Source organism: Filicampus tigris, chromosome 19, assembly GCF_054856515.1.
Source record: "Filicampus tigris isolate MCC_2025a chromosome 19, RoL_Ftig_1.0, whole genome shotgun sequence".
NCBI classification, from domain to species: Eukaryota; Metazoa; Chordata; class Actinopteri; order Syngnathiformes; family Syngnathidae; genus Filicampus; species Filicampus tigris.
The window spans coordinates 1551369-1575057 of NC_141235.1; the positions used below are offsets into that span (position 1 = coordinate 1551369).

At 44.0% G+C, this 23689-nt stretch overlaps 1 protein-coding gene across 26 annotated transcripts in view; it reads left to right on the top strand.

Moving 5' to 3' along the window:
• Positions 1–23689, top strand: part of tcf7l2 (transcription factor 7 like 2) — a 91275-nt gene that overhangs the window by 35648 nt on the left and 31938 nt on the right. For 16 of the 26 annotated variants that reach the window (XM_086017399.1, XM_086017398.1, XM_086017377.1 and 13 more), the window contains exon 5: positions 3044–3103. The exons of the other annotated variants lie outside the window; for them this stretch is intronic. In XM_086017399.1, the coding sequence (XP_085873525.1) occupies positions 3044–3103 (60 nt within the window). The remainder of the gene's footprint in view (positions 1–3043; positions 3104–23689) is intronic. 26 annotated transcript variants of the gene reach the window in all.

Below are 23689 nucleotides of genomic sequence, written 5' to 3' on the forward strand. Positions count from 1 at the left end.
GGGGGGGGGGGGGTGTTGGTTGTTGAGGAAGTGATTCCAAGAAATTCCAAGAAAATCGCAGCTCCGCAGGTTCAGGGCAAAAACAACTTGTTGCTTTGTCATCTCTCGCAGCTGTATTGATACTTTTTCATTTCATATTTTCTCAGAGCCTCTGTTGATTCTTTTGGTGAATGCTGTTGCAATGCTGAGTTGCTGAAGAGTTGGAAAAAAAGTGTAAAAATTGACGGCAAGGAAACAAAATGCAAACCATAAATCTCCGTAATGAAATGAAACCTTAGCAGAACTGCCAGCAGTTATTTCTCCAATAAATGAAAACACCTCAAATCTTTCTCGCAAATCTCTCCAAATTTTTCGCTGAAGTAACACAATGACATGGTTTGTTGCTTACGGGAAAGTGGGCGTGGATAGAAGCGACTCCACATTCTGATTGGCTGTTGTTGCTTAATTTGCCACTCTCGGAATTGGGGCAGGAGCGTGAACGCGCGCACGCACTCGCGCACACTCACGGCGTCAACGTCTAGAGGCCAACAATGTCTCCATTGTTTTGCCGGCTTTCACTGGCAGCAGGGGACGGCTGGAGTGTTAACCATTTCCCGACTGCGCCTCGGTGAGTGTGTCATTGTGTCGTCAAGGTTGCGAAGAAAAAGATTCCGGGGACGAGGAAATGGGGGGGTTGGGGGGACTTTTGGGGGGACCGCCACCCCCATCAGATCCCATCCCCCGTCACCTTGAGTGTATGGTAATTAGCGCAGAGGAAGCGATGGAATCTGGACATTTTTATGGCTGCCAGGACCTCCCAGCATTTCAGCACCTTTCACTTTCACATTAGGAGGACGTTGAACTCTGAGCGGGACTGGACGGTCATGTGACTGCTACACGAGGTCAGCGAGTGAATAGACAGTCGCCGGATCAAATTCACCTTCCTTTGCCACTTCTTTCTCCAGTCGGGACAAAGGGGACTTCCTGCGCTCTGAATGGGCCGTGCACCTGGACCGCCGGGACAATTGCTCAAGACTGGCGAGATGTTGCTAATGAACCACCCCGTGGTGGGCACACACCACCCACGCGCCCTGACCACGTTCGCGCAGTGCCGATGCTCATCTGTTCCACGCCGTCCTCCGCAGACGTTTGCTCAAGAGATCACGGGGGTGGGGGAGCTGCGCTTGTATGTCATCAGACGCCCTGTCGGGCCTGAGGCTATTGTCTAGACGCAGACAATCCGCTCTGTGTTGACTTTTGTCAGCAAGACAACAATGACCAAAAGAGTCACGCTGGTCCTTTAATGGAACACTTTCAATTGAGGTCCACTTCCCCAGAACATCTTCGGAATGAAATCTTCATTCTTCCCTAATATCATAGTTCCCAACATCATTAACTGACCAAATATTCACACTTACTCGCTCCACTGACAAAAGTTGCTTTGAAGAAACCAATAGATTGGCTGCGGAAGGTGTTAGAATGTAGTGACCGATGTGTGTGTGGGTGTGTAGTTCCTGTGGGTGAACGTTATACACTCCATAGAGTCTCCACTTGGATTCACTGCCCATTTGTGTCCTCTCAGATAAAACAGGGCCAGTAAATACAGTAGATCCTTGTCGTCTTTTCTTTTGCAAAGACGAGCAGTCCTTGTATTGATGTGTCCGTACATTATGGCATAGCAACCAAAAAACGACGAGTGCGTACAGTTGATTGATTTGGCAAGAGCGAGCGAGAGAAAAGGGCCGAGGAAAAGCAACCTAACCTTTCGTGTACTGACCAACTCGGGTGCCTGTAAGCAATCCGACAAGTTGCTTTCTCGGCGCTGAGATCACCGGCTTCTATTTGCACTTGCACTTAACCCCCCGAGGGCCGGTTGCGATGACTCGCACCAACAGCTGCGCGCTCAACAACACGTACAAGGATGTGATCGGGTGTGCTGTTCTTTTGTGGATGTCCCGAGGTAGCCCGAATGGACTGACTGGGCCCGTGCAAATGTTGCATATGCACAGTGAGCAAACGAATTAAAAAAAAAAAAAAAAAAAAAATGGCAGGCGATTTATTGGTTTTATTTTAGCCAGTGCAACTTTAGGGGATTTATGGTAGTTAGCATTTCATTTTTCTTTTTTTTAACCTGTGCAAAATTTTGCCACAATTTACGGCTGTCTTAATTTAACCTGCCCAACTTTTGAGGATTTTGAAGTAGTATGCAATTTCCCTGTTGACAAACTATTAAAAATGATCTCATTATTTTAACCTGCACAATTTTGAGTTCATTTACGGTAGTTTTAATTGATTCTGCGCCACTTTAGGGGATTTATGTTAGTCTCATTTTAAGCTTTGCAATTAATGTGGCATTTATGGGAGATGTATTTGAACCTATGGAACTTTTGGGGGGTTTACGGTAGCCTTTTTCCCCTTATGCTTTTTACCAGCACAACTTTTGGGACTTTTGCATGTGCAATTTATTTATTTATTTTTTTTTTTTTTTACGGCAGTTCATTTTTAACCTGCTCAACCTGTGTGGGATTCAACAGTCACTTATTTGAACCTGCTCTTTGAGGGGATTTTTGACCAATTTTAATGGCTGTGTTTTTGTTAGTCATGAATGGTATAATTTTCATTTAATTTTCTTTTTTTGTGAACTTTTTTTCTTCTCCACCAAATTCTGGCGGTAGCAGTGAAACACAGTCTCTTCTTCCCTTCTCAGAAAGCAAGCAAAATGTCCGTAATGTACTAAAGAATGTAATATTGTTTTAACAAGCAGCCAGCCGGTGCGGACAGCGACGTAACCATCGACGAGCGCGGTCTTTCTCCTGGTTTTGGGCTGTAAAAGCTTTAATAAGCGACTCCGACATGCACCCCGGAGGAGGCCGAGTCCGGAGAGACGAGCTCGTCGTTTGAATAAGTCAGAAAGCAAGGGGATGTGGGATTTTGCAGGGAGAACGCGTTGCTTTTGCATAAATCCTGGTCCGTGTGTGTGCGTGCGTGCGTGCGTGCGTTTGTGTGTGTGTGTGAAGAGCTCATATAATTGTGTGACTTGGGACCGTCCATCTTTGCCTTTCAGGGGCCCTTCTGCTGGGAATTCCCTGGACAGTCAGATCTGAGCCTTCACCAATTTCATTTGGTGAGAGACCTTTGAATTCCCCCAAAATATCATGCTGGATTTTTTTTTTTAATTCCACACCACATAAATTAACACCTGCTAATTGATGATTTGGAAAAAAAAAAAAAAAGAATTAATGAATGATATCTTGGGATCATGGTGATAATGATAATCCCCCTTTGTTTCTGCTTGTTGCTCAATCAGTTGCTGCTGCTTTCTTGTTGCTTGTTGGGCTTTTTCAGCTCTTTTCATAACCAAACTAAGTCTGATATTTTCTCTTTCTGTGTGTTTTCCACTCCCCCTCTCACGCTTTTTGCCTTGTACTTAACATGCCTGCGTGATCTTGCTGGTACATTTAAAGGAGACCTATTGTGCACATTTTCTCGCCGCCCCCCACAATTAGTAACAGTTTGCGTGTGTCTTCATAAGACACCTGTGACGTGCTTTTGTTGAAATGCACCCATTCATCCCATATTTTACGCTCCCCTGAAATCAGCCTGTTTTGAGCGGGCGCTATCGTTTCATGCAAACGAGCCACTGCACGGTACGGCTTTGATTACCATGACGACTATAATAGAGAGAAACTGGTTCAGCCCCGAGCCTGAGTCTGTTTAAGAAAAACAATCATCCAGTCATCATTACTGGGCCTAGTCATCGTAACTGGGAGACTCATGCCTGACGTTGAAGTGTGTCACTGGTTGCCGTTGTGTTTGTGGAACAGCCCCCCAAAAATTAAACGCTTAATACTATATCGGCGGAATTCGATTTTTCCGACGACGGCGGCTCACACTTTGTACTACCTACAATGATACATACTCTTGTTTGATTGAGTGTGCTGTTCCTAACCTTGCCCAAATTCCAATGTTGCCATTTCTCTCATGGTCATCGCCGTGACCAGCCGAGATTCACCTCCCCTATTCTTGATCATCTACTCGAAAGCTGTGCTGACCTCAAATCCAACATCACGCTCTACAAGGATCTGTTAGTCATGGCGGTCAGTGCTTTACAAACTTGACCTTCTCAGACAAGCTGGGTGAGCCCCTCCTCACCGGTTGGGAAAACAGACTTGACGAGTATATTTGTAGGTGGCGCTAAACAGTTGAATTACATTTGCGACTCAAAACAATGAATGAGTTAATGCAGTGTAGATCCCCGTCCCCCGTTTGCCTCAAAGGTGGAGTACTTCAATACAGATTGATCAGTCCCGGAGGGGTTGACTAGGGATCGTCCTCCTGGGATCGTTTGGCTGGTCACGGGCTTGTTGACTTGCCGCGCTACTTGACGGTGCCAATAAGACAAGCAAGAGGAAATGTTGCTTTTTCCGCATGTCACCTTGGCCGCCTTGGCTTGGCTCTCATGCGATACGTCTTTGCTAGAACTTGTTTGACGAGGTCAGGCAGGATCACGTTTGGGTGTGCCCGCCTGTCTGTCTGTCTGTCTTGCGTGTGTGTGCATCGGTGTCACACGAGCGCACTTTTTCACGTCCCGCCGTGGAAAGGCGTGACTGGAGTTTCGGATGACAGCTCGTCAGGCGCAGGACGAGTCGCAGGCGTCACATGTCACGGCCGACAACAACTTGAACTCGTTTCTCCCATGCGGCAGCGTTAAGTAGGTGTCGGAAAAATGCGGTAATCACGGTTTACTAGCGGCTTTTACGTTAACAATTCAAAGGTCAAAGTTTTGAAGTGGCATCAATAATCCAATCTATTGCTGACAAACTGTACAGCGGGCTTCTTTTTCAGGGACCCCTCACCCATCCACCCCCCCTCTGCCGTAGTCCAAACTTTGGCCGACCGCCTCAGCTGGCCGGCCGGCGGCTGGCTGTGCTACTGTATTAACACTGGAGGCTGTTTCACAGGGAAACTTGTTTTGACAGAACTCCAGGTGTCTCATTGTTGGCTCTGGCATGGTTCAACAGATTTACCAATTAGCACTGGGCTGAGGGCACGGGAAGGGCGGGGGTGCAGCCAGGAGGAGGAGGCGGGGATACAACAGGGGGTGGATGGCGTCGATGGGGATGACAGTTTGGCTGCAGTGATGGAATGAGGCAAAGAAAATGTGATATACAGTCCAAACACATTTGGCTAAATGAAACAAATGTTAAATAGAGTAAAGAGATTATTAGAAAAAAAAAAATACGACAAAAATATTAGATGGAAAATTAATCAAATATCAGAAAAAATATTGAAAGAAAAGCACCAATATCAGGGGAAAATACAAAAATATTTTGCAGAAAAATAGAATACCTAAGACATTCTTAAAAAAAAGTGAAAAAAGCAAGAAATTGAAAAAAAAAAAAATACAGAACCAAAATATTATGTCAAATATATATTTTTTTAAATTCTGAAAAAATACAGAATATCTAACCAAACATAAAAAAATAATAGATGTAGCAAGTACAAAACAACTGTTTTTGTGAAGGCATGCACTGGATGGGAGTAACTGAAACCCAATTACTGTAGATAATGAATATTTTAAGCCGTGTTGCTAGCCGTTGGAACATTTTCTGAAAGTTTAACTCTAAAGTAAAGTGTAGGCTGTTGTTGCTCCCATAACTGTGTGGGCTTAATCACATTTCCGTCCCTATGACTAACCCTCTTTGTTATTCCCAAGAGGTCTGTTCCCTTTTGCGAGGAAGTTTCAAGACGACAACCTTTTGAGAAGAAGGTGAATGCATTTTTGCCTTTCATAAGATGCGGCGGTCTGAAGCCGCGCAGACACAAACAAGTACGCAGCATGCACGAACAAAAGCAAGACGGGCAGCATTGTGCAGAAGAAGCGAGACCGGGGCCTTGCTAACAATGCTCATGTCAGGCATTCAGGAAACAAACAAACAAACAAAAAAAAAAACATGTCGCTTAATGTCGAGGAGCGTGTCAATTGTACCAATCGATGCCGAGCGTTCGGGGTCAGGGTTCTTCTTCTTCGGTGGTGGTGGTGGTGGTGGAAGTTGTGGATTGATGTTTTGTAAAACTTGTAATTGCATTGGGTGCCTTATTCGATTCATTAAAACACCGTTTCCACAATCCATCTATTCTTTGGATTGTCATTTAGAAAAGACTCAAAAGTCCGTCGCATGCCAACTCTGAACTGGAGTGCTTCGGTATGGTGCTGCTACAGTCAAGTTTGACACTTTTCTAGCACTTCAGCACCACAAAAGACTTTGCAATTCAAGCAGTACTGCAATGACCCGAACGAGTAAACTTGCTCAATGAAAATAATTCGTTGAGTTTAGTACTTGGGTTAGTGATACGATTCGTTATTTTACAGTAGGGACTGCATTGAGGGTTCGTGTTAGGGTTTGGCCTGGGGTTTTCGAAATGGTCTGCCTTTTGGTGATTTATTTTTTCTCACCGGAGAGACGATTTGAATTCCCTAAGGAACAATTTCAAGTTGTGGATGAACACACCGTCGCAGTCAAATTTGAACGGTGCTGTTGAATGCTGAGTGATTCCAGAGAGCACTTAAGCTGCCTGGAATTCTTGTTTGCAGCCCCCTTAGAAAAGGAGAAGGGCTTTTCTTTGAGGTTTTGCAGGGGTGGACGCGGGGTATCTGCTCAATTCTGTTTTTAGGTGTCTGGCGACGTGCCCTCCACACCCCCCACCCCCCGCCCCACCGTCACGCTGCCGTTGTGTTCCAAACAATGCTTTCAGGTTGGCCGGGCCAGTCAGAAGAACCACACTAAAGCTCCGCCAATTTATTTGATTTTTGTTCCGGGAGAGACCCACCTGAACTCCATCGGATTTGCTTGGCTCTGGTTTTGATGTGTGTCTTGTTGTTGCGTATTTTTGATTTTATCTATTTTTTCTAAACGCTCAGTCTTCCAAGTCGGTGTCGTAGTTGTTGTCGGAGTGCCAGTGTTTTGTTTCGGAAGAAATTCGATACGACACGTATTTTGCTCTCAGCGTGCTTCCCTGTTCCTGTCCTGGAGGTTTTGGCCACTTGAGCGAGACAGGCGATGATGCGATCAGACGGCGTACGCATACCTGTGCAGGTGTGCACATGCTCGGCGACTTACTCATCCCAAACCTACCCGTGTTATCGCGGCCTTGCCAAAATCAAATAGGCCATTTGCCAATGGGAGTGGTCAAACATTACATACGCTTGCCTAGTTGAAAGCCAGCCAAATGATCGACATCTTGCTCAACTCAACTCGACTTTATTTGTAGAAAACTAAAAAAAAAAAATAAAAAAAAAACAGTTGCAAAAACACATGGAAAAATACGTGAAAACGACAAAAATATGACTTGGAATATTTGAGGGGGAAATGACATGACAAAAGCACGCAAACATGGGAAAAAATATGATGAAATATATTTTATATAAATAAACTATACTAAACTACGATATACTATAAACAGTACTAACAATCCAAAAATGTAATAAAAAAATACTACAACATAAACCAAGAAGACATATATCAGAGGAAGGAGACACCTCAGCGGAAGGCGAGTGTGACGGGGTGAAAAGGAGAGCGAGATGTGGCGAGATTAAGGGGGATCATCATGCTTGATGGCTCAATCCTGACGGCATATCGAGGGGGGATAAATCCAAACTAATAACGGCAGACCGGTGAAAGATTCTGAGAACTGCATGCTGGGTAAAGAATAAACGAGCCTGTCACCGAATCGTGGGCGCTGTCAAAGCAGCAGTCTAGCGTTCATTCGTTATTAACATTACCGAAACACATTAGCGGTGTATTTATTCATTCATTTGTCTTGTTAACATCCTCCTAGAGTTAGCCGAGCTGCGCCCAGGCACTAGCTTGTGTGACAGTTGTGCGAGATATTGAAATAAAAAGCCCCGACGATGTGATTGGAGCTCGACAGAAGACGCCTTTTCCTCGGCGGGCTCATTACCGGACAGCAAATGGCGATGATGTTGAATCGGCAGACTTTTTTTTTTTTTTTTTTTTTTTAACCAGCAAAATCCACTCACCCCTCAAGCTAATATAGTTTGTATTTGTTATTTTTTCTGCCTTGTTTCATTTTTTTTTTTTTTTTTTACTTTCTCCCACCAGCGGGTATTGTAATTGGAACTTTTGGCAGTGTCTCCATCTTGCGTCGGAACGTCAGACAAGTTGAGCGGCTGCCGAGGCAGAAGGGGGCCGAGCTGATTGCTGTGTAGCGAGGCGTGCTTAAATCAAGCGGCCGCATGAATAGCTGCCTTGCTTCTGGCTGGCATTCACGGGCAATCTATGGCGGAATCTTTGGAGGTGGGGAAAGGGTCGGGGGGCGACCCTGGAATAACGAACGCGGGAGATGCTTCCTTGAAGCGTGACTTCCCCCTTGGCTTTGTTGCCGCATTTTCACCTCACAGTTTTTTCCCGCATTTGTAATGTCTCATTGTTACTCGACTCGATTCGTTGCGCTTTGAGATTTGAGGTTTTCATTTGATAAATCTGGCGGTCTTGTACAGAAGCGACTGCTTGGACGTCTTTCCAGGAGAGTTGCTTTATGTACAATATTCGCGTACAGAGGCGTACAATCGATTAAGAATTGATGGGAAAGTTATGGGCTAGACTTTGGGTTAAGTGTTGGGCTAGTGTTAAGTTTTGTTGCTGTCTGGCGCAAACCTCGTGCATCCAGATATGGTCAATTTCATACTTTTTTTAACAGCTCCGTACTATTGGCCTGTCCTCACGTCGCCTGTCACTAAAGTGTTGAAAATAGCTCAAGAACACTCTTAACTCTTGGAACTCTTGAACCGTCTGAGAAATGTTGAAAAGGAGTCGTGCTGGATACAATTGTTCCAGGCTGTTACGCTTCAGCCTCAAAGGTATGTTTGTGTGGGGATTCCTTTCAGCCTACTAAACTATTAGTCAGCTCGTCGGTTATTTCTTGCATCACACATGGCTCCGAGACCTTTGAAAAAGACTTGGGAGGAAGACGATAGAACCGCAGGCCTTGCTTTTGTGACATATTTGTCTGGTCGGGGGGCGGGGGCGGTGTGAGCAAAGTCTTTGTAAACCGCTGCAACATAGGCAGGTTAGGGTTATACTGTAGTCGGGCAGCCCCCCCCCAGACATGAAGCGTTTCATCTTTTTGGGTCAAACCTGTTTTATAAATAGCTCACCTGTCACACATTGGTTCGCTGGTGTCCTTGTGCGGTCAGTATTGTAGCGCTAGACAAAACGTTCGTAGAGACAAGCTAGCGGGTGCAACCACGATGAGACGATCCACCCCCAAACGATTTGAGCAAAATTGTTATTTCAGAAGTGTGTATCTAACAGGTAGCCCCTCACATTAATCAGTACCTACGAGGTCAGCTTTCAGTTTCAAAAACACTGGTGACCCCTGCATTAACGTCTTCAGATGAGGGGGGCCAACCCTGAATTAATTATGGGCTAAGGTTGCGGTAGGAATTGTGGTTTGGGATCGAAGTAGGGTTCGGTTTGAGATGGGTTTGCTTTTCCGTCAACACTTTGGATTCCAAACTACTTGATGAAAGCAACTTACTGTCACTTCACTCCCGAATTGCACATTTCAGAATCTCCCGGACAGAATCGGATTCCTCGATCCGGGAAATTGACGAGCCGGCCAGATGACCGCGCTTGACAAGCTTCCTTTGGCCCGCGCCGCGCTCGCTAATGTGAAGCACATGCTCGCCCGCCGAGCATCTGCATGGGCCGCACACCTGTTTAAATGCTCTTTGGCCTCGCTGCCGTAAATTCAGGCGCAGTCACGCCGGAGGCGGGCCGGCTGGAAGCGGGGGTCAAGTTGGAATTGTTGTAATCCTCCTTGACAGAATGTCGTCCTTGTGTTTGGCCAGGCATTAGCGCGTGTTTGAGTGCGTGTCACGAGGAGGAGGAGGAGGAGGAGGACAAATTGCCAGCGCTGGTGCAATTGTTACGTTGTGCATACAAATGCGTGCGTTTGTGTGTAATCACCTGGCCGCCTGCCATCGAGGCCCTCCGGAGATCGGAGTTCCGGACAAAATGCGGGCCCTGGCGAGGCCAAGATGAGGTCACAGGGGGAAGCTCTATGCGCATCCTCACGTCCACCTTTGTTGTTTATCATCGCTGGCGTTGGGTGGAAAGCGGCTACCTTCAAAATCATTTCATTGTCAAAGAGAGCACGCCATTTTCATCACTTAAGATTGGTCAATAATTTGTCAAAAATAAATAATAACACCCACCGTTTTGCCAACGATAGTGGTGCTATATGCTGCTACCTTGATTTGTGAGTGCCCAAACATTCAGGTTTTTCAAGTGAACGAACCACAACTTGATGAACTCTTGTTGTTGTTGTTTTGTGCAAGTCTTCCTTGAAATAAATAATCATACAAAACATGCTAACTGTAATATGTGTATTATGATAATAAATGCTGCCGTGCAGCTTCTTTGCAGGGAAGGCACAGTTTTTGGATACCTGCTGCAAGCCTTCGAGGTGCTTCAAAAGTCACTCCTTTACCTGATTTGGCGTCCATGCCACGTCGACGAGCCTCTCCCGCCATTTTAATTGCGTCTCATCAGCGCTGACGGCTGCAAAATCGAACTGGGGAGGCCGGCGTGCAGCCTCAGCACATGAAAGGCTACCTCCTTATACAAGTCGCCCGGCTTCAGAGAGCCAGAAAAGGCGATCGGTGTGCCGCTGCGGATTCCCTGCCGGAATCAGTTTGATGGGCTAATTGTAGCCCCCAGTGGACACGGACGCACATCACAGCGATTGAGCGTACGGTGAATAACACACTTTTCGACACCGTACGTGCCTTTGATTCTTTTTTTTTTTTTCTTTTTTTTTTCTGAACCGGTCTTGAATATATGGACGGACGTTACTGTATATTAGGCCTTCTGTTTTTGTTTTCTCATTTTAGTGCTGTGACACTTTCTCTGGGCCATTGGACAGCAGGAATCCTGTCCGCGATTCCTTTATGGTCACTGCATCTAATAGGCCCCGCAGACCTTTTTGGAGGTTGCACAATGCCCGGCAAAGCAAAACAATGCGATGCGCAACGGCAACACAAACTGGCCTCGCTGTAGTGCTGATCAAAAAGGCTCTGCCCGTCTTTTGAGCTTGTTTTTCTTGTTGTTCTCTTTTCTTTTTGCATCAAACAGAAATCAATATCCAAAACTTTGGACTGCGTGTCTCGGTTTATCCTCCCGTCTCTCTTTAGCGTCACGCCACGGGAGGAAAAAAGACGGCTAAAGGGAGGGGGAGGGCACAAGGAGACGACACTGGCTCGAAAAGCCGGGAGAAAATCGATGGGAGGGAACTCACTCCCGTCCGTGGAAACGGCGCTGCGGGAGGGGAACCAAGTTGTGAATGTGGAAAAACGTTTTTTTTTTTTGTTGTTGTTTTTTTTTTTGCTTTCCTACCCAGGGAGAGAACATCTGAACAACATTTGAAAAGAGTTCTTTTGGTGAGGTTGACTTGTGCGGTTAGGCTTTGTTTCATCCGAGTGTGCACCAGCGCGTGTACAAGTAGCTGTCTTTGGAAAGACTCCTCATGGCGTGTTCGAGGGTACTCGGTGGACTCGTATGCCCTGCAGGGGGCAGAATTATGAATACAACATGAGTAAACACACACCTACGTTCGTGCCATTAAAATAGCACTTGCCGTATTTGATGCGAAAGCCTCCTTGGGCGCGTGAAACTCTCAAAGAGGGCCGTCACATGTCCGTTTGGATCAAACTTCCTGAGAACCAGAATTGAAATGGCTGATTGATAACGGGAAGCTTATAAGTGTCCCCTCGAACTCAGAGGTAATTATAGGCACATATGCCGAGTAGAAATGGTTTGGATTGTGCAATTATACGGCAGATCAAAATGAATCTACCTGGGGGCCATCCTGGGATAGTCGAGCAATGGCCAAAAATGGAACTTCAATGGCGCCCGGTATTCAGAAATAAGCGCATTTCAAAGGAATTTTTATCCTGAAATGAACCAAACCATAATTTTTAAAAACATTTTTTGGGGTCTACCGTTCGTCCCACTGTTTTTTTTTTGTTTTTTTTTTTCAAATAGTTTCCTAGCAACCTGTGCACGTTGCTGCCTCCCACAGGACAGTCCAGGTACTACGCCAAATCACTTATGATTGATTGATTGAACATTTTGGTTTGCATACCACACTCAACAGATTTTATGGCCATGTCAATTTGAAAATCTTTTCTTTTGCGGGTCATGAGCCGATTCGGGGAATCGGCTCTAATCAGCCTCATGCTGGAATGATTTGCACACTAATGTATTCCTGGATCCTTTTGGCGTTGACTTCCGTGATAAAGGCTTTTTTTTTTTTTTTTTTTTTTTTTTTTCTCTCCTTCTTATAAACGTAGCAGCTGTGAACAAAGAGCACAATAGCGCGCGCAAGCTCGAACCACAATTCCCAGCCCGGGCCGTGAATGCCATTCAGGCTCGAGTTGGCTGGTGGAGCAATGATATCGAGTTGCCTGCTGCAGATGGGGCGGGGTGGCGGGGTTGGGGGGGTCAGCGTGACTGGCACAGTTGGCACCTTGGCACTCGAATGCGTCGACTGAAGGGGCGGCGGTGATGCGCCTTCAGCTTTCATATTGTCGCCGCTTCCTGTTTTGAAAGCCATGAAGGAGCAAAATTTCCTCGAAGATGAAAAGGCCCGCGCTTTTGAAACGTGTCCAAGCGCAAATGTGAAAAAGAGGGGGAATGAGAGCTGATCTGTAAACATCTCCATCGAGGGGTCGACGGAAAAGGAATTGTGAGGAGGAGGGATGGAAATGATACATTCATTTGCCTTCTTCTTCGTCTTTTTTTTGGGAGGGGGGGGGGTTTGATTGGCTGATGAAAGAGAGGCGGCGGTTTTTGTTCGCAGCCAGCTGTATTGCTCTATTCAGCGTTTGGGGGCACGGAACGACACGCACAGCCACCACCCACTTAACCCCCTTCCGAAAAAATGCTTTGTGACATCTGCATCCACGCATCTCCGCATTCACCGCAGCCGGCGAGTATTTATAGAGCGCTTTGTTTTGTAACCGCGATGCTCTGATGACAAAAAAGAAAAAAAGCGCTTTAAAGTCTTTTTTTCTTCTTCTTTTTGACAGCCGAGGTTATGCGACCCGCCAAGACACCGGCGACACCGTTTTTTTAATTGACTCTCACTGGCTGTCACATTTATTTAGTGCCTGTTCAGCGACAGGACTGCCGGAGAGTCGCCTGCTTCTTCCTCTTCGTCATCCCTCGGCTGCCCCCTCATTGACCGGTCTGCGCCTCTTAACTTAGTAAAAGGCACTAATGGAGCGTAATTGTAGCCTCGGGGGCGTCGTCAAAAGAAGTGTCGCTAAACAAACTGCGGCAGGCCAGCCAGTCCAAGCCAGCGCAATGGCCTCACATCCAGACGGAGGCATCGGTTACTTTTTGGGATGGTCCACATTTCACATCGGAATTTTTTTACGTGCGTTTTTGCTGTGATTATTTTCTGGAATTTTTCTTCAGGGCCGATACCGATTATCAGTAGCCAAGTAAACCAATAACTGGTATTTGAAGCCGATACGTACTTGCAGGAAAACTGAAATTATTAGAATCAAAATGTTGAATAGCACAAAGTCCAACAAGCATGTTATGTTTATTAAACAGCTTTTCAGATTTGCAACTCGTTAGTGTTTTTTTTCCTCAAAATGTGCAGGTGGGAGCTCAGCAGCGTGTTTTAATTGCAGAATGTTTTATGAAAACTTAAATGAATAAATTAATAGCGGCCTTCAATTTTCAAAAGTGAAGTTTTCCAAAATTTCACGTGAATACTAAACGTTTACTTATCTTTTATTTGAAGTCAAACCCCGCAAAATGGTGCGGGGAGTTTCCAGCATTTGGGGTCTTATGCAGGGCCAAAATAACCCCGTTTGGAATTGATTTCTTACCAGCCATCAGAGTTTCAACAAAGCATGCTGGAATGCTTCAAAATGCCAAATGTCAGCACTGATAATCATATTGCAATAAATGCGAGCCAGGAGGAAAAAGAATGAGCAACAGACAAAATGTCCAAAGTTTGGGATCATTTCACACTTAAAAAAAACAAACAAACAACTAAAGATGGAAGTGCAAAGTGTCTGCCTGTAGTCTAACATCATATTATTGACTTTGGATCTTTGCTGTCATGGACTAACTCCCCGCCTGCTTTTCCTGGTGGATGCAGCTAAAGTAGCACTCCCACACGCCTGCAGCAGCGCCACCTTGGGGCCTACGGTGGTATGGGCCCCGTCTAATTCCAGGAGAGAGGTGGGGCCGGGCGCTCGCCATGCGGGCCTTTGCTGGGTCGCTGAGCATTATGGCCGGAGAGCTGCAGATGCGATTGAGCCACTGAAACGGCAAAGCCCTCAACCTGTCTGTGTGTGTGTGTGTGTGTGTGCGTGCGTGTGCGTGAACAAAATGGTGGCGACCCCTAAAAGCTGCGACCCATGAGGAGAAAGGGAGGAGATAATCACACTGAGCTGCAAGTCTTGGGGGCCATTTGTTCTCTGTCTTCTACCTTGTGAGGTCTTAATCCAGCACAGCCTGCTGCACTTCATTTTGACAGCACGCTTGCTTTTTTTTTTTTTCTTTCTTTCTTTCTTTCTTTCTTTCTTCTTCTTCTTCTCTAATGACAATCTGCAATGGGCCCTGCGAGCGAAATAAGACCAACGTGTGTGTGTTTTTTTTTTTTTTTTTTTTTTTTTGCACAGACGTGTAATAGTGTCCCCGTAAAAGTCAAGACGGGAAGGGCCTCATTTTCTGTCTTCTCAGAGAAGAGGCATAATTAAGATATACAGCCTACTGAATATATAGACTGAAAATATAGAGGAGGAGACCAGTGGCAGCCTGTGGTTTTTATCTTTGGCTGAAGACACTGCGCAAGTGTGTGTATCTTTGTTATGTGTGTGTGCGTGCGTGTGTGTGTGTGTGTAGTCGGGGCAGCGTGCTATAAAAGGCTAGCGACCAGCGCTTTTGCCTTTCCGCGTGTCGGGGTGAGCGCCAGCCAAGTACGTGTGTGTGAGCACAAATACATAGTCGGAGAGAATGGGGGTGTGTCTGCGTGTCAGGTTTGCGCCGTGCACTGAGAACTAGGGATGTCGTGATCACATTTTTGGGGGGTTGTTTTGCACTATATTCAGTTCATTTAAAGTATCTGCCAATACTGAATCTTGGTCCGATTCCTCATCAACGTATTCAGAAGTGTGCGCGTGCGTTTTAAGTGTCAAGCGTTTGGTGCACAATGATTGTTAGCTTGCGTGTATGTATTTGTTTTAGATTTCTCATATTTTTAAAACAGACTCTTTGTGTGTGTCTGTGTGTGTTAAGTGTCCCACTAAGTTTTTTTTTTCATGTATAATGAGGACTTATTCATTATACGTTATGAGCTCGTTTACCTGCTGGTAGAAGCACCGCTGACTCCAGCCAAAGTGCGGCGGGGTTTTACTTTCTGAGCCCGGATTTGCCATCTCTGCCTTGAGCCGCACAAAACAATGCTGTTGTGAATATCAGCCAGGACGCATCCCTTTGACCGCGCGCGCACGCACGCACGCACACATTCTTTGCTGCACACGCCTCAGTTGTTGAAGGGCTTTGTCACGTTCTAATGCTAACTATCCATCAAAAGGTGGGGCGGCGCCGGCAGCAATGAAGACGGATTGAATCGGTTGCTCGGTAATTACAGCGGCAGCTCCACTGAACAGCCAGCCGCGCGTCGTCGCACTCGCACTTGATTACAAGGTCGCTTAGTCGCCCGAGATCCGCATCATGTAGTTCCTAATGGCAAGCGAAGGCGTCCTGTCATCACGTTAACGCCGTATTGTTTAAAAACGCCATCCATCAAGCCCTCGCTCGCCCTTCCCTCTCTCTCTCTCGAAGCTAAAATTGGGCTAAAGTGTTTGTTTATTAAAGGCGTCCTGGAAATGGACTTCATTTCACAGGGAAGAAGTACATCACTCGGACCAATTAACCTCACCTCAGCTCATTAAAAATCTCTCCTTTCAAGCCCCCCCAAGCAGTCCCCCCCCCCCCCCCCCCTCGCCCGAGCAGCGACTTGTCCGCCAACACGGCGCACATGAAAGTGCAAATTTGTCCAAACTCTCAAAAGCCATTTGGAAAGGTATGATATGATGGGGCTGAGTAATCTAGACTCTTTTAAGACTTGAAGGCTTAAGAACAGGATCTCAAAGTCGAGCCTCAGGCCAAGGTTGACGCCACTGCAAATTCGTCAACATCGACGCATAAAAAGTTGAAGTGTAAATGTTGAGTCTAAGGGGGAGCTCACTGTGCAGAATGCAAAGTGTCTTTCTACAATTTTTCCTCCCGATCTCATCGAAAGTCCATTTGCGTCGTTAGTCCAAACCTCGGAAGGACGCGACAATAATTGCGCGTTGCTGCCGTTTTGCTCGTTTGTCATTTTGTTATTTGGCCTCGTAATGGGTTAATAGCCTGGAGTGGCTCTCTCCAACCAGTGTGCGCGCACAAAGCTTTTGTTTGCTCAGACACTGTGCACACTTGTTAAACAGCTCCCTTTTTTTCTCCTGTCGAATAATTACAATCCAAATAATTACAAATACAACATTTGGCCGTTTCGCAAGTGATCAAATATTAAGACGCACACGGTAGACCTGCGATTCCCAAAGTGTGGTACGGGGGCTCACTTTACAATCCCTACATTGAATGCCAGTCAAATTTACATTTGAAACATGAAATAGATACTAAAAATAAAAAATGTAAACTTTTATTTAAATCCGGTACAGTATTTTGCAACTATTAGTGTACAATATATTTTTTGAAGTTTTCAACATTTTTTCCAGACAGATCATTTATATTTATCTTTTAAATACCAAATTATTTACGTTGATTTTTTTTTTTTTCTAATTCATTCAGAACCAGATTTTTTTCACACCCACCCACATTAATGTATTCAAGTAGAATTTTTAACTGTCATGTGCAATCATTATTAAAGTCCTTTTTCAAATTGCATTTTCTAATGTTGAAGAGCAGTGTTTTGTTACAGTGCCTCCCAATAATAAATATTAGTTTTAGGAATAAAACCGCTCATTTATGATGAAAATGCTACTATATTTTAATATAGGTCATGTTGGTGAACAAAATATTTTTGGAGTTGGTAGTTGGTGTAAACAGTTTGTTGGTAGACTATCAAGTTCCACTTGGCCACATGACACACTTTTGGGGTTCATTTGGGGCTAAACTACAAACGTTCAAAGATTGATACACACGCACAAAGCCCTTCACCATGATGAGGACATGGCTCGAGGCCTGGTATTATCCATCCATCCATCCATCCATCCATTATCTGTACCGCTTCTCCTCACAAGGGTCCTGGTATTATTAAAATGACAAAAACATAACAAAAAATTAAAAAATCTAATTGGAAGGGGGAAAAAAAAAATCCCAAATTGCTCAGATCAGTTATGAGAATTGTAGCGATGGGTATAGCGTAACATTTGCACTTGTTAAAATGTTTGCTTTGGCCTTTTATCCCGGTGAGTGCATCGCTTACAAGGTTGTTGTCTCGTCTTTGGCCCCGAAGGCAAACAGCAGCCCGAAATCTGATTAGCCTCCATTATAAAGTGATATTTTCATCCCGCTGATTCTCGGCACTGCGTCCCAGCGTCGGGCCGCTGCATACCGGGAAAAAGCCCGCTCTTTTGACAGATAGTAGATACTCCCCCGTGTGGCTTGTTTGGATGGTGGCTGTCTTTTGTGTCACGCAAGCAAAAAGACGGCCAAGGAAATAAAACGCATCTAAATAATGTCAAAAAGATCAGGAATCAATGAGCCGGAGGAATGCGATACGTTACGAGCGTCTTCCCTCTGCCGCTAAAGTTGCTTTTGTTCGGGCCCCTCGGAGATGTAACTCAAGCATAAGGAAGCCACTGACAATAGCTGGATTTGGACACCAAAAATAGCCTTTTACTTAAAGGTTACGGCTTTATTGAGTTACGCCTTCGCCGGCCACGGCTGGCGGGAGGCTTCCGATTTCAGATTTTAATGAAACACGCAGCCGTGGATCAATGGCACCGTGAAACACTAGATTAAATTAAATCAAACGCCACTCTGCCATCTTTTTGTACTGTTTTTGAAAACGTTTTTTTATTCAATTTGGTCGGATGGATTGTTTTTTTTTTTAATGTTAAAAGGCATTTCATATTTTCTAATGTTTGTATTTTCAGGAAAGCAGATTATTATTAAAGTCTACATTTAAAAACATTTGAAGTGTTAAAATAGCCATTTTGGTGTGTGATTCATTCCCACAACAAATGTTAGTTTTATCAATTATTAGTTTTATAAATTAAAATGATAAAATTGAAGTTAAGCTTAAAATACGTGATCAATTATAATACTTATTACAGCATATAACAAGTTTCAGATGCATGCATACATTTTAAAATATGTCATGATAATTCCTATGAAATATTACACATTTAGTTGGGATTTTCAATTAACAATTGAAACCACAATTATTCAAATATAAATATTTAAAATGAAAATATTTCGATTCATTACAATTTTAACCAATGCTTTGCTTGTTTACCAAGCACACAGGTGCATTTGTGGAGACTGATTTGCAAGATTGACACGTTCATTAACAACAACAAAAAAAGCATCTAATTATATTTCTTTTAATGTGATAATGGCATTTAGCGTTTCTAGCGCTTTGGCTTGGAACGCTAGGTCACATTTAGGCTACTTTGCCGCATAATTTTCCCCCGTCTGAAGTGACGTCGGACTGCCTTCAAAAATAATCTCGACGGGTCGCGCGCGGGGCGACGGTGTTGGGTTTCAACTTCTGTGGAGAGTTGTGATCTGTTCTAATGAGAAATAATAATAAAAAAGAAAGAATGCAGCTTTGGCACAAAGCGTTGCCACGCTGAGGCTGCGAGATAGACGTCGGATTAAAAAAAATGAAAGAATGCGGGGCGAAAAAACAATTCCTGGCCATTTGGACGAGATAAATTTAATTTCTTTGCTATTTGGAGGTCTTCTTTGAAAACAGGCAATCGTAATGAGCACATTCAAAACCGGAGAATAGATTTACCCTCCCGCTTCAAATGAGACGCCGTTATCGGCGGCCGTCATTCGCGCTTTCCCATTTTCCAGCTGCTAATTGATGTTTTTGATGTCGGCCAGTGAAAAATTGAAGCAAATGTCACATGTGAACCGGCGTGGAAGTTAATAAGATTGACTCCGTCGGGCTGAATCCGCAATGAACGCAGGGGAAGCGCGTAATTTGGAGGTGGGGGGTGGTGACGGCGAATTTACCCCGTCCATCTGGCGAGGAGTGAAATCGACACCTTTGGACCAAGAATTTTGATTGCTCACAAAAAAAGAAAGAAATAAAATAAAGTGTTTGCTTTTACTCCGTAGGCGAGTGTTTTCTTACTGATTAGAGTGCAGTTTTTCCAGTGGGGGTCCGAGCTTTTCCGTCTTAGCGTTGGAACAAATCCGCATTTTTAATGCCGTTTTCAGTCCGAAAAGACGCGCCGCTTCATAAAGGGTTAGCTTAAGGGGAGAAAAGGAAAAAAAAAAAACAAAAGAAAAAGAAAATGCACCGATATAAGTTGGGGTCAGCGCATATGCTTGGCCGATGTGTAACAGAGCCTGAGCTGAAATCCCCCCCAAATAAAAGGATAGAAGCGCCACCGGGGTCGCACCATCTTGAGCCATTTAGCAAGCTTTGGCGGCTAGCCAAACACACAAGCGTTCCAAATAATAAAAATCTAAAATATAAAAGAAATGTGCTGTTGTTTTATTGCTATTAAATGTAGTTTTTATTTTAATTTACGTACTGTTTAAGTAGCACTAAAATATATGCAATTGTCATATGGATTATTTCGGTTCAGTGCATTTTTTGAGCCTAAATGGGCCACGACCCCCCTAGGCACTTTTCTTTTTGAAACTAAAAAAAAAAAAAAAAAAGTATCCTCTGCTTGCGTTGAGCCCTTCGAGGATTGCGGATAAGGGACATTATTCTCGGAATAGGCAATTAATTCCGCTGGCAACGATCGGTTGGAGCGCCCCCTCCACCCCCCACCCTCAATGCCCTCCATTCGCCATTTGAAATGCTAACACAATGAAATATTTTTCTATTGGTTGGCGTCCCCTCGGTTAAGCCGCCACCGGCCGGCGGCGAAGAATTTCATCGACTGATGAGACCACAGGCGTGCCCGATAAAAAGGTTAACTGTACGTGACACGCACTCCGAGTAGCCCCCCCCCCAGCGCCCGCCACTACCTTGAACTCGCAAGTTCGCCGTAACTTTTGTTTGACTTTCTCCCCGTGGTTGCCAAGAGCGCACTCGTTTGGTCGCCAAAAGCTCAAAACAAAAGTTGTTTTTCTCCCAAATGAAATGGATTGACGACTTCTGCTGGTTACATTTTGGCTGAAACGTGAATGAAAGTCGCAAGACTTTGATCACGGTGACGCAATATTCAATTGTATTACAAAATATTGCGGAGCTATTGTGTTGCTGTAGATTTCCTGTTTATCTTGCGACGTGTGCTTTGCTTCAGTTGAGTTGCCATAGTAACATTTTCCCCTTACAAAAAAGGACAACTTTATTTTTGTGCTCCAATACGTTGCTGGAGATTTAGTGAAGATTTTGCCCAGTGGTGCCTTGAGATACAAGTTTAATTCATTCCATGGCCACACTTGTAACGCAAAACACTTCTTGTCTCAAATGTTTTTCCCCCATTTGTAATTAAAAAAAAAGATGCCATAAATCTGTTCCCGCCTCCCCCGTAAAACTCCAAATATTTTTGTAAATATCTTTTTTAAACACAAACAATTAGCACTCTATAATTGTGCCTCAAGTCTGTATATTGCGCTGCTCCTTCTTGTGTGCATGGCTTGGCCACCTGGGGCAGTATAATACAGACGTGTATATAAAAGTAGACATAAGTCATCTCAGTAAGATAAAGTAATATTAGCGGATCTTTGCAGAGGATAAAGAATTGTGTCTGCGGATCTTGTTGTATTGTCTGTGTATTTATTTTGTCTCAGTTGGATAGCCATCAAAGCATTTTCTGTACCTGAAAAATTAATTTTTGTGTCCTTTGGGTTGCCATAGTTTCCTATGAGCAAGTGTTCTGTCAGTTTATTGCGGTTCCATTTTGCCATGTATATTTGATGTTTCAGTAGTATGAGCAAAGATTCCCATCTTGCTGTTACACAACAAAGAGTACTGTATCTTAAGGCTCAGTTGTCGTGCCGTAACACAACATGGCGTGTGTTTCTTGCCGCCTTTTTGTTGCCTTATCTGGCTTGTGCTGCGTGTGCATAGTGTGTGGAGTAAAAAAAAAAAAAGAAAAAAAATCAAAGATGGCACAGTTTTTACCACCTTCAGGGACGAACGAGCTTAGGTAGACCGCCTGGGAGTGGGAGGAGGAGCTAGAGTCCATATTTCTAGGGGGGTATTAATACTTTTTGGTATGGCATGTTCGGTTCGGTCCACTTATTAGCGCGAGATTACGCATGGGCGCCATTGACTGTTGCACGCGGGAGAGGAGGGCGGCGGCACTAAAGAGGAGCAAACGAATACGCAAACAAGCCAGAGCTCGACGGTCCCTGCTGGTCCCTGCTGTTGCACATTCAAAGATTTTAATGCCTAAAAAGTGTAAATAATTTCATAAAGACTTAAAATTTACTATATGTCATTATAAAAAAAAAGTTTTAATCTAGTTAGCAATAATTGTAACTGTGATTGTATCTATTTTTTTTCATCACAAAAAGCGTATATATGTACTGTAACAACTTGTCTTTAACTAGGATGTGTCATAGTCATAGGCTGTTGCTGCTGAGTGTTTCAAGATTTCAGTTTCTTAATAATTTTACACAATTAAGAGTTCTTTATTGTTTGTGTATTTTTTATTCTGCTGTCGTTTCTTAGAATATCAGCCGAATAATTCACTTTTATTTATTTTTTTCTAAAGAATATACCGTTTACTTGTCATCTTTTCAAAATAAACCTTTTTTATATATGCACACATATACATATAATATATATATATATATATATATCAGGTTTTGAATAACTCCCATAGATGGAGGTGTTGTGAGGGTGGAGGCAGGTGATTCCCCATGGCTTTGGGTTTTCCATGACAACATGCCATTGGAAATGGCGGGCCTGATGATCAATCCCGCCGATATGACAGCGTCGCCGCGAGTCCCGCCGACTCTTTGGAGTGCGCCAGCGGCAGAAGCTCGAGCGGCACAAGCAGCACAAGCACGAGTAGCAGCTCCCTCGCCCGTTTCGCCTCACTAATTGGCCCGGCTTGCTTTTACACATGCAGTTTTTTTAACACCTCTTCCACCTCCTTTGTTTTGGTTTTTATTCTTTTAAACATAGTTTATTGTTAAAATCACCTTTTTCTGTTCTAATTTTTGTCCCCTATAGTGTCTTCATTCAAATGTATTGTCGGTTATTCATCGTTTAATTATTTGCTAGTTGATTAACTGTAAACAACGAAGAATTATTGTGAAATTTAACCCGCTAACAGTTAGTTCTTTTGTGAAATTTATTAAGTTTTAATTAGATAACTCATTGCACAATAAATTACAATTTTAATTTCTTGCATGAATCAAGCATTCCCCCCTCAATTGGTTAATTTAATTTCAATGTTAATTTGCTTTTCATTATTAATTTGTCATTACATTATGTGATTTATTATAAATACAAAAATAAGAACGCCATAGAATATCATTACAAATATTTTATAAATGGTGAATTTTTATTTAATTTCTCTAAATAATACAATTAAAAAGGAATGCATTATTATAGATTTAGTTTAAAAAGTATTTTACTGACACATTTCAACTTGAAATGACCTCACACATCTATCTGATATAAAGATCAAATGTGGCCCCTGAGCACAAAGGTTCGCACACCCCAGTGTGTGTGTGTGTGGGGGGGGGGGGGGGGGGGGGGCGTATAGTTATTTATTTATTTATTTTAAATCCCCTCTCCTGCCTCCTTTTTCTGTTTTTCACACCACCATATTCGATTTCTCTCAACCCCATCTTAACACGGTACGCATTTATGTATGTGAATGTCATGTTCTTGTTGTTTTGGCAGTTGAACGCAGTCACATTACAAGCTGAGGTAATGTTGATGAGGACGATGATGATGAAGCAGAGGGGTCTTATAGTGATGTATGTGCTGCCGGCTTTGTTCCATCTCAATTTGTTTATTATCTTTTTTTTTTTTTTTTTTTTTTTGTGCTGGGATTTGACATTGACTCGAGGCAATATGCATCAGCGCCTGATCCGTGGTGGGGATCATTGCGGAGAAGCAAAGCAAGTCTTTGTCAGTCAGGATAAAAGGGACAAACGGCTTTTATTTCTCTTTTTTAATTGCAATTTTTCCTCCACTCCGTAAATTCATATATACATAATTAAGTGAAGCTGTGCTTTTTTTCCCCCAGCTGTTTACGCCAATACGCGTTTGATTCATCGCAGATCCTCCCCATGCCCACCACGCAATTGTCAAACCGCTCGCTAACTCCATCAAACACGCAAGTAAGACGCAGAACGTCAACGCAATTGTCAGCAAACGGCTGTTTTGTCGCTTTGCTGACTTGTCGCGACACGCCGGGCCCACCGCGCTCTTAATTCCAACACCCAACAAAATGAGGGAAAAGGGGGGAGGAGATGAGCGCGCTTGAAATGTT